Source organism: Trematomus bernacchii, unplaced genomic scaffold (genome assembly GCF_902827165.1).
Source record: "Trematomus bernacchii unplaced genomic scaffold, fTreBer1.1, whole genome shotgun sequence".
In the NCBI taxonomy this organism is placed as follows: domain Eukaryota; kingdom Metazoa; phylum Chordata; class Actinopteri; order Perciformes; family Nototheniidae; genus Trematomus; species Trematomus bernacchii.
The window spans coordinates 447,942-460,013 of NW_022987515.1; the positions used below are offsets into that span (position 1 = coordinate 447,942).

General features: G+C 39.7%; 2 protein-coding genes across 2 annotated transcripts in view; both read left to right on the plus strand.

The window, feature by feature from the left end:
• Positions 1–4,973, plus strand: part of LOC117471179 (A disintegrin and metalloproteinase with thrombospondin motifs 2-like) — a 104,852-nt gene extending 99,879 nt beyond the window's left edge. The window contains exon 22 of the mRNA XM_034116004.1: positions 1,466–4,973. Coding sequence (XP_033971895.1) covers positions 1,466–3,513 — 2,048 coding nt within the window. The 3' untranslated portion in view covers positions 3,514–4,973. The remainder of the gene's footprint in view (positions 1–1,465) is intronic.
• A 3,885-nt stretch (positions 4,974–8,858) lies between these two features.
• Positions 8,859–11,016, plus strand: si:dkeyp-72g9.4. Its single transcript, XM_034116019.1, has 2 exons — positions 8,859–8,973; positions 9,941–11,016. Exon 2 carries the CDS (start codon positions 9,943–9,945, stop codon positions 10,693–10,695), a length of 753 nt encoding a protein of 250 aa, XP_033971910.1. The 5' UTR covers positions 8,859–8,973; positions 9,941–9,942; the 3' UTR covers positions 10,696–11,016.
• Positions 11,017–12,072: the final 1,056 nt, after the last annotated feature.

Below are 12,072 nucleotides of genomic sequence, written 5' to 3' on the forward strand. Positions count from 1 at the left end.
TTTATTTTGATGAACATTAACCACATGAACAATGCCTTATCTTGGATTGAATGTAATGGCATTTATCTGTGAAAGAGATGGCTTTACTCATTCAAAGTTTCACTCGGAATAGAGGCAGCTTCAAACCAACTTAACAAACTCACACCCGCCAACCATCAAACCTACCAAGGTGATGTTGGACCAATGTCCGACTACTGGGAAGGGTTTACAAAGGGCCTAGGGTATCGACACATATGGCATCTAGAAAAAAAAAAAAAACACTTCAGACTTGTCATTGTATTGTGATCACATATTTCTGTTGTGACTATGTAGCGAGCTATCCAAGGTTTCCTTCTGCTGGAGTTGGACTGTATGAGATCAAGCCAGACCTAGCAGTGCGACTGTATATAACATTGGTGTTGACTGTATTTAATAATGTTCATGACTGTTATCTTCTTCTATAATATTCTATACTATGGGTAACTGTTTTGTGGCTTCACTGGCCTGCTGCGTGGCGCTGGCTAACGTTTGGCTAACGTTGAAGAAACATTCAGATGGACTACGTGCACTGCGTCTATATGCACTTTGATTTATCAGGGAAATTTTATTAATGTTTTGTAAATGTTTCATATGACACTTACTGTGCCATTCCCATTTTTACATCATCATGGAAATTATGTATTTCATTTAAACAGCAAATATCATTTATGTACTTCATGTTTTTTTCAATCGATTAAACAGATTGACTGGTTGATTTCCAAGTAATGAAGTGTTTTACCAAAGTGACTGTGAACTTGTAACTTTCGATACAGTTGAATTATTTTTCTTAAGAAAAAGAATATATCTATATATTGAGCAGGGGGGGGGCGTACATCTCATTGTTTCAGTTACTGTCATTCTCAAAAGCAAAGTTGTATCAATAAAAATGTTTTAAAAAGTGTGATTTGTATCTCATCAGGAATGTTCACTGGTTGGATTACTTGTCAGATAAAATGTCAAAATGCAAACATTGTGGGAAGAATACAGTTACTTTACTGGCATGGTATAAAAAGGGTACAAGGATGCTAACCTGAAGAAAAAGGCAACACAAAGCTGCACAAGCAATAGAAATCCAAAATTAGATTAGAAGTTATGGATGAAAAATTCAGAACTGAAAAGTTATTACACAAGACTGGCAACCCTTCTTTTTCCTTTTCAGTGGCTCTGGACTAATCTCATAACTGCTCTTGATGTTTGGGTTTTTCCTCTTTTTTCCTGCATCCTCTGATAATGGTCTGGCTTTTCTACTTTACTACTTCTCTCTGCATATTCTGCAGTATGCATGTACTTTAAGTAAAACTAACACGCAAATAATAATGCTAACTATAATTGTTATTGTTACACATACGATGACAAACCTCAACAACCAGACACATAAACACACATCTCTGCATAGTCTCTGCCACTCGCTGCACCCCGTCTCAGCTTTTTGTTCTTTCCTCCACAGGCCGGCGTTGTCATGGAGACCGCACCGTGTTCTGTCGTATGGAGGTGCTGAAGCGCTACTGCCCTCTACCGGAGTACCAGCGCATGTGCTGCAAGTCCTGTGCCAATGTCAGCGTTACAGGAGTTCTACTCACCTTCACACCCATCACCTCCATCCTGCCCAGAGTTACAGCTCCTCCACCCAGCAGCACCCTTAGCTCTGGCTTCACCACCATCCCACCCACCACAGCTGTCATCACCACCATTTCAGCTTCTACCATCGATCCCCGGACCACCACTCATCCTCCTACCTCTATCACTGCTATTCCTCATTCCACACTTTTCCCTACACAAATGATCCCCAATCATCCTTCTACGTCTACCACTGATGTTCTGACCTCCACATCTTCCCCTCTAAGTGAAACTCATATGATCATCACTCATCCTCCAGCTGCCACCAGTGCTACAGTCCCTCCCACCATCTTTTCCATGTCGACCACCTCAAGTTCAACTTATTTTAGTGTTACAGCTCATCCCCTACCTCTGCCTGCCCCAGACATAGATGAGAACACAGACATACAGTTACAGAGTACTACAAATGGTCCAACAACATCTGGTATCATAACTACAACACACCTTCCAGCAACAAACATTCCAACTATGACGCATCCTACAGAAAGCACTACAAAAATAGATGCCCAAATAAAGTCAAAGCCTAAAAAGATTTTGCCAAAGAAAAAACCCAAAAAGGTGTTTCCACCAAAGATCAATCCAAAAAAGAATACTGCACAAAAAAATATTACAAGACAAAATGTTCCACTAAAGGTCAAGCCCAAAAATAAAACGAATGCTGCTCCAAAAAAGGGTAAATTAGGAGACAGCAATCCGCCGCAAAATAAACCAGAAAAAAAAGCTCCCAAAAAGACTATTAAACCAAACACGGCCCCTAAAAAGACTACTAAACCAAACACCACCCCTAAAAAGAATCCCCCTGTAAAGACCACCACCAAAAACAGTCCTGTGATAAAGACTCCTCCCAAGAAAAAACCAACACCCAAAAAGAAGGCTCCGTCACAGGCCAAACCTAAGAACACTCAGCCAAAGCAAAAACAAACAAAGACAAATATCCAAAAGATCCCCAAACCAGGTCCCAAAAAGGCAACAAACTCACCAACTAAAATAAATCAGGATAGGTTCAAGGTAAAAAAGACTTATCCACCAAAGAAAACCCAAAAAACAGTGTCTCCATATTTGACAACAACTGCCACTCTGCAAACAAGTCCAGGACCACTAAGAGAGTTCTTTTCTTCCACTATCTCTGGCGCCAGTGTATATGCGACAGTTGCAGGCATGCCTTTGTCTGAGTCCAGAGTCAATGTCACATACATCAATGACAACACAGCAACTACAGATGAAACTCCGCTGTGGTATTATAATGTTTCAACCACAACACCTATCACTTTTGGAGATGGCATTACACCAACTGACATCGCTCATTTTGAGGAAGTCAGCGTGTCCAGTGGAACCATGCCTCACAGCGGTGCTCCAATGACCAGCAGTGGTGATGTCCCAGTAACCAGCGGGACCATTCTCAGTGGTGATGACATCACAGTGTCCTACAGCAACAGGGAAGGGGTCAGTGACACCATGGTGCTAGATGACGGACTCACTATGATGATCCCAACCATCAACAGCGAGGATATGACGGACCTCGCTTCCTCGCCCTGGCTGGACCTGTCTGAATACATCCCTGTGAGCTTTCCTGTTCCCACGACAACTTCAGACCCTGCCTTAGCCTCACCTTCCACCATCATCACTCTGCCAACAGAAACATCAGCCATCTTAACCACAACCAAACCACAGCAAAGACCAGAGGAGAACAATGAGAACAACTCCATCGACATCATATACAACAGGGTCATCGGCGTAGACAACGATATCTCCCAGAACAATCTGATCCCAAGGCGTCGGGTCAATCTCAGAGAGAGAACCAAGAACAAACGCATTCAGGAGCTTCTGGAGGAGAAGAGGAACTTTCTCCTCAGGATGAAGCGAGGTCACAGAGTATGAAAGATCAAGCCTTCTCATTTCTCTTATAGAGATGAAGGTGTTCCTTACAGACTTTTGTAAACTATGTTTGAACCACTCTAAACTGCCATGATGCTTTTTATGAGGCCTTCACAAAAAACATTGTCATATCACTATCATGACCATCAGGACTTTCCCAGGTGGAAAATCATGGCAGAATGTTTGATTAGTTGAGAATTAAGAAAAGTCCCAGATTGTAGGCAATTTGAAGCAAATTGTTTCATCTATGTCAACAAATCAATGAAAAGCAGAAGGGATCAAAAGTGAATATTCAGTTTGCCAGTTTGGTCGGGACTTCAGAAATCCATGTTTTTATCCCCCAAAACCACCCACAGACTTGTTAGAGGCTTAAACAATGATGTAGATAAGGTGTTATGTTGTTTCTAAAATGGTATTATCCCTACTGGCACTTATTGAGCAACATATTCTATCACCTAGAACCCAAGTCTTCATCTCAATATTATATTACAGCCTAGGACTGCAGCTCATTTCCCGATAAACAGAGATGTCTCCTCCCCTAATAACAGCTTCTGTATGACAACATAAAAATGTCCTGTTGTTAAAGGTTTAAAATGTTTTTGTCGACAATCATTTTTATAATTTGGTTTTAAAATGTTTTTTCTTTACCATCCCTTGTCCGGTCCTGCTCAGGGGGAATCTTACATCACATCCACATCGTCTAAAATCTTATCTAAAAAAACTAACATGCACTTCCTGTTCTCCAAAACAAAAGAGATAGGCAACAAGTCACATAAACCAATACCAAACAGACTGGGAATCAAGTGAAAGAAAAATAATGTGTATTTCTCTGTAGGGTCCTTAACATTATGTCGTCAGACTCTTAAAATAACTATATGAGCTTGACCAGTTTCAAAGTTGTCATGTTATGTAGAAATTGTACTTGAAAAAGATATGACGATGCTGTTCAATCAAAAAGTCAAAGTGCACTTTTCATTAGGTTGTGAAAAGTTTACCCTGCTTAGATTGTGTGGCCTTTTCCAAAACATGGGGTCTCTCATCTCTCAGGAAGTTAAGATAACGTATATTGAGGGACATTGCTAAACATGTGATGCTTCCTGAATTGTTTCAATATATATTTGTAATATCTCATTAAGCAAGCTGGAAAAAAAGTAAAGAGAAGAAAACTATATTAATTGCAATTTCTTTTTTATGGCCAGTCAAGTATTGTTCTTCCTTGACAGTGTTGCTTAAGTGATGTCCCTCCTGCATTCATTTATGTACACACATATTATAATAAAACAAACAGGCCTGTTTTTATCAAATGTAAGCTTTAGGGGCCAGTTTATTTTATTTTCTAAAGGCTTTCTTAATGGTACATCTCTAACTTGCAGCAGCTGCAAAAGCATATATGGATCGTTCTGTACAATATCTGTACATATGAAAAGAACTTAATGTTTAATATTTATTAAAGTTTACATGCCTGTGGTATTTTGCAAAATGTCGGTTTTGTGTGATTTATTTGTTCCACTGACAATCATCACGTGGCCCTTCATTCTCAACCTCATTGTTGCATCAATATGCAGTGATTTAAGGCTGCACAGCTCCTATAAGCCTCAAATGATCTCTAGCACGGTTACAGGCTCAACATCACATTTCACAGTAATGCCATATCTGACACATAGGGGGAAACATTGCACTTTTGTTCAATGATGTATTCATGTTCTCTGTATTCATATCCCCTCACACCACCTTTTGTATATATTTTGTTATCTTGCCAGTCTCAGGATATCAGGTTCAGAGCATGATTGCCTTAAAACTGATATTATTTGCAATGGAAAATAACATTACATTGCACTTCCTCTATAAGATTAAAGATTATAGATTTTTTCTTTTCTTTATTCCCTTTATATGCAAGACTAAAGATTGACCGTTAGATGTTTATATCTTTCATAAGCCAATGATTTTTTTCATGTTTTCACTTCATCTGGCCTCTGTAAGGTGACAACCCCACTCTGATTACATCTATTAAAGCAAACATAAGCCTGTATGGATGCACTAATGTTAACTGTCAATAACCATTGTATCCCCCTCGGAGATAAAAACAATTTGTAGTGTAGGCCCACAATAGAACTAGATAAGAAACATTTGCAACCTCAAATGTTCAGTTATCACATTTTTGCAGTTTGTGAGAAATGGAGTCCAAAGTAGAGAGGAATATTTGTGTCAGGAAGTTCAACATCGCTCTCCTGACTCATTTCGAATAACTTATCGTTTAACACTCGCAAGTGGTCAGTACAGTCGCACCTGGAATCCAACAGCCCACCGTGATGGAGATCATGGTTTGGATCCTGGTCATGTCTGTAGACAGTGTTTCAAAGAAGTGCTGATCCGATTCTTTTGATGTTATTGATTGGTTTTAGGCAATAGTTTGCAGTTGTGTTGCAGTATTGTTTGATGCTAAACGTTTTGACAAAGATTGAACCCTCTAAGGTCCGAATTCAAGATGTATTGCAATGTGATTCTACTTACTGTAACTGCATTATATCGTAATGTCTTGTCATCTTGTCCTTTCCCTGTGATCAGAATTCTTCCTAAAACATATTTCATAACTTGTTCTTGGAAGACGCAGTAATCTCTCTAAGGATAGGTTAGCTGTCCTTTAGAGGAAAACTCTATGAACAGATTTTAGGGCTCCTTATGGCAGCTTGAAGATCAGTAATTAAATTCATATCAGGTTCAACCATCAGAGCACTTCCATTTATCCATCATTCATCTGAAAGTGTCCAGCTTTCTCTACCCACACATTTTATCAGCCATAAAACACAAGCGTCAACAAGAGATTACAGACGGAGGAAAGAGGAACACTAAACAGAACTGGAAGCGTTTAACCTTCCTTTTGTATAAAAACGTTTTGCTATCTAATCTTTCTTTGTAAAAATATTAGTTGACATTGTATGTCACAACGATATACTGGTCACGGTGTTTTGCTTTTGTAAAATAGACAGTGTGAAGAGTATTCAATCCATCAATTGAATGCGTATGCGAACAGTACGCATGTCACAGGAAATGTTTAGCTGCTTCACTCTAAGTGCCTGCACAAAATAAATAAGTTAAATAATGTTATAGAGTTGTGAGTTTTTAGTTAAATGTTTGGGATTAAGAATAAAATAGTGCCATTACATTGCTTTTATTGAATGTGTCCATGAATATCCTCAATTTGATTGCAGTCCATGACTACAACATTGCAGTGGCTTAGTGTCTGTCTACAGAACACACATCATACACAAGTGTCATAATCTGTGGGTTGTTGTTTAGCTGAGAGCCATTACAAATAACTCAACCCATACCTAATCTATTTAATATGCTCGCTATGCCTGCTGAAAATACAGCTATTTCCTTGTAAACACACAAACAACACATCCAAATGCAAGCATGACTGGTGTTTAACCAGGTTTTTGTTGCTTCTTTCATAAATGCTGGTTCATGTTGTGCCTCGTGTTCCTCGTGTTTGTGATTTTTGTAATTTGTAGAATGCACATTGATAAATGCAGTCAGTGTGCTGTCTGAGAGACTGCCAGGAGTATAACTGAACAATGTGTGTGCATGCGTGTGTGCGTGTGCATGTCCCGCTGTCTTTGAGGCAAATTTAGTTCATTGTGACTAGGCCATTAGAGACCCATAAAAAGAAAGGAATCTTTTAGTTAAGATGCAAAGAAGATGTGACTCATATGTGTCACAGAGTTCACTATCCTTTACATATACACGCACGCACGCACGCACACACACACACACACACACACACACACACACACACACACACACATGCACTCACACACAACACAAGATTGAAAGCCCTTTTCCCCACACAATCTAGATATATTGAAATACACATCTGCATTTTAAGTTGTCTAATAAAATAAAAATGTAACGTTGCCACAGATATCTTTATATATTTAGTAAAAGAGCTTTTACAAGCATTACCATTGAAGTGCACGGTGGCTGACCATTGTATAATGTGTCTGTAGTAGTATTTCTCTCCACCAAACTTTTTTTATATGAGGAAAAGAAAAATCCCCTTTCTTCAAATTTGATTTAGTGTAACTTCATAAACTTCATAACAAATGGTGTTTGTCAAATCTGGAAAAGGCGGTAAGAAATTAAATTGTTAAATGAAACCCTTTGAAATTCATTTTTTCCAATAATACATTCTTTAACTGAATCACCACAATGGTCAATTCTCCTAAAAATGTCCCACAACTTTAAAACATGCTTCTCAATAGAAATCAATTCAGTTTTGAACAGTGTACACAATCTGATAATAGGAAAAACAATCAACAGTATTGCCTCTATCCAACCACCTGCTGTCCCATTATTATTGTCAAATCCTGAATACAAATGCACCCTATTTTACCTGGAAGCTGCCCAGTTTACATTCTTCATGGTTATGCAATGCTTGTTAAGTTCGCCCCACATCCTCCAAAATAGGCTCTTCTTCCATTTTAATACAAGGGTGTTAAATATCTGTTCTAATATTCAATAATTAATTTAGTCTTTAGCCAGAATCCAGTATAGTCTTAATTTAGATGAACTGCACTCTTGGGCCCCACATAAAGTCTAAATGAAACACATTTCAGTTGACCGACATCATTAATAACATTTTATGAAGAATCAAACATCTGTCTGTAACTCATTTTAAAGACTAAATGAATGACTGAGAATTTCTCCAAGAAACTGGATAACACCAGTAATCCCAGCTATGTGTTATGAACACACTCAAACACGTGCAAATCTCTCACATGCATTTCAAAGTAGTATGCATGTTAAGCTTTTTACAATAATGGTAAACATGTTGACATATTCTCCACAATTTGTAGATTCTCCTGGCACTAAGCTTCATTTACATTTGCCAAAGATGACAGTGGCTTACTGTGTTCATTTATAGTCAGTCTTTATTTAAATTGCATGTCCTGAAAGAATACTGGGTAAAAATAACCTCCACGCCTCATCTTTCCTCTATTTTTCTGTTTTGTTTCCTCCTCTGTATCCTTTTTCTGTCATCACCCTCAATCCATTTCTTAGTCATCTCTCTTTCGCTCTCTTCCCTCTTTCTCTGCCTCTGTTTTTCTCTCTCCATCAATACAGCCGGCCAATGACAGCGCCTGTGCTGAGGAAATGGATGATGTGTCTATTTTTAGAACCAGGGAAGGAGGGCAAACCAAAAGTAAGCTGGAGAGAGAGAGGGAGGGAGGGAGGGAGAAAGAGGAGGGATGTGAGGAGAAGATAAATCTGCATTCTACCGCTGCCTCTGGTCAGAGACATTTGGAGCCACAGAGCGCTTTAGGAGAAGCAGCATCACTGGCTGGAGACTGAATTATAAATACAATTTAAAGAAGAATAGATCCAGCTGCAGATTGATATTCAAGATTGCAAGAGCAGAGAAAAGAAAAGAAGAAAGACCAACTGGGCTCCACAAAGAAAAAGGTGAGTGGAAAAGCAAAAAATCCTTCCATAATGACTGAGAATGCATGAGGTAAAGATACACAGCGTGCCTGTTCTGTGCCTCAGCACAGAGCTGCTACCGTGGAACCATTTTTAGCTGCTGTATACCAAAGGTGTGGTCTAAATATAGCCATGGTTGCACCTTGGAAGAAACGGGGAGAGGCTGGCTTTTTGGTTTGGCTGGCACTATTTTTGGCATGGAGGTCGAGACGAAAATATATTGTGGGCTACACTCAGGGTTCTCACAATATGGGGTTGAAAATCAAAATATAAGCTGACACATTCTGTGGCTTTACATGATTGAGATGGCATTTAAAATAGTCATCTATTTATGTTTCATCTTGCTGCTCCTTGTTGGGATTGTTTGTAGTTTGGGGTATTTACACTGCATCTCCAAAGTAAGCAGGAGATAGAGTGTCAAAAGGGGAAAAGGAAGAGAGGGACAGTTTTTATGTGGATCAAATTCAATTTGATACAATCAGGGACAGAAATAGAATGTTGTCTTTGGATCATAAGTTATTTATCCAGAGGTAGCAGCAAAATGATGTCATTGTTAAAGCACATTATTCTGATGAGGTACTATATAACCTTTTCAAAGCAAACTGTAAGCTTCAAAACAATAATCTTTTGATGTAAAGTTTCAGATCTTCTAATGAATCATATGTTTTCTTGAATGTAGAGCAAGATGTAGTGCCATAAACTGTTTTTATGAATGGATAACCTTGCAGCTACAGCCTTTATGATACCTGGTCATCATATTGTCATATCAAATGTAGACTATCAACCAATGATTCTCCATTTGATATTTTGCTTTGCACGATAAACCTCAGAATAATCAGTGAATTTACTGTCATACTGGCAATACACTGAACATTATTCTACCTGTTAAACATTTGCCTGATGATATTTTGGCTCTGAACCTGACATTTTCCCTCCTTGCCTCTCTCAGCTATGCGACCGCGCTCCAGACTGCTGTCCAAGAGAAGACTCCTGCTGCCCACAATCAGAGAGGGCTCTGAGGAGATGGTGAGGGATTTGAATGAAGCCAACACACTCCACATCTCTGCCCACGGCCAGGCTGTCTCCTCTGAGGACTACCTCCTCTCCATCTGCCACCTGGCCCACCCCACCTTCCCCACCATGAAAGTCTCCCCCGACAACATCCACCGGAGGCTGCGGTTCTCACGGCTCAGTGTTACCACATCATCCACTTTTGAATTCACCCCAACAGAAGAGGCCATCGATATGCAGCAGGGAGAGGAGAAAGAACTCGATGATGAGCTGATGTTTGGCAACTCCGACCCCCTGGAGTTTCTTTATGGACACCAGAGCAGCCTGTCAGGAGGTGTGAGGAGGGCATTTGGGGAAGGCAGGTTTATAAGGAATCATAGGAGCTTATGGGAGGGCCAGACTCGGTCCAGAGCTTACAGCATCCCCCCTGACTCAAGTCCAGACCTCCTACACCAGCGGAAGAGCAGCTGCCCAGAGCTACACACCAGCACTACACCCTCTATCCCCACAGAGCACAGCTTCCCCAAGGCGGAGGCCAGGAGGGGGGTCCCAGCTGAAGGAGGAGCAGAGGGGGAGAGACAGAATCCAAGCCGCAAACAATCTCTCATCTCCCAGTGGATCTCTGACTGCAGGTCGGCGTGGAGGGAGGCACGTGTGAGAGCATGCATGCTTCCCGCCATCGCTGAGATATAGGGTGCAGATGGACAGACATTGAGACTGAAGACATTCCTCTAAAAAATATACTAATCTTTTTCTGTCAGTGTACGAGACACTGACTTTAGGAGATGTGTAGATGTGCATTATGCAGATAAATACAAGGGATATAATTAAGGATCCATTCTAAAGGCAACTAAATATTGTCAAGATTGACCATCTGTAATGTTATATCAATGTCATTCCTGTTCAAATCCCTTCACTTGATGTATGCTGGTGATCATGCAAAATCATAAAAATAGAAAAAATCTGCAAATTATTTTTTACCTTCCTGTGTTGTGCGAACTAACTTTGATTCAATAAAACAATGTTTTTATACTCTCCAACAAATGGTGCTGTTATCTGTGTTTTCTTGCATGTGTGAATCCTTGGGAAATGAAGTCCCAGCTCGGCTCTGCTGGTGCCGACGCGCTGGAGTTTCTATGGTAACTGTCGTGGGTTCCTGCTCTGGTAAACACATTTAGAGGAACACAGGCTGAGCAAAGAGGATAACGCTGAACGTAAACATGAATGATGCAGGTCAGCTGGCCTGCGTGGCCACTTAATGTCACAATGGAAAACAAATTGAAGGTGTAATAATGAGCTTACATGAATGCAATTCAATATTTTAATTATATTAGATTCTTAATATGTATTTGTAATGTAGTTGTAAGAAGAAAGAAATATTGTCTTTGTCTATGATTATTGAGAATTTGTTCTCTTCGGCAAAGGTTCAGCCAGAAACAACACAAAGCAACTCTTGGCTGAAGTTTTCAAACCTAAACACTAGAGGGCAGGCTTAGAAAAGGATCACAACCCATCACACATTATAATAACCAAAATCAAAAACGTATACCTGTCTAATTAGTTTGGTTTTATTTACCAGGTTTGTATGTTTATGACTGAGGTGTCAAACATTGTTACAGCACTGTGTCTCTCCAGAGACAATGTGCATGCTCCATTAACTGAACTGTTTGGTTTGGAGCTGCTTTTTCTGAGGATAATCCAGAGCTAACAGTTACATTGTTACTGGAAAGTGATCCTTCTGCTGTGGCGGTATCAAATAACATAACAACATAACAACATTTGGTATAATGTTACTTCTAAGATCAGACAAGTAATGCTATCTTGCTTCCATTCTTCCATTTCATCAAATTTGTAGGATGAAAAAGTCTATGCTGAACTGAAAACTGTCGCTGCTGAGCATTGTGACACAGTTTTGAATCATATTGGAGCAAGAAATATCACTCAAATAATATTCAAACAAACTTTGTTGGACTTATTGATGTTGTTTTGCCCAAAGGCAGTTTTCTTTTGTCTACTTATGGATTATTATAAACATTTTGGGTGATCAATGCAAGGTTTGACCACCAAGTA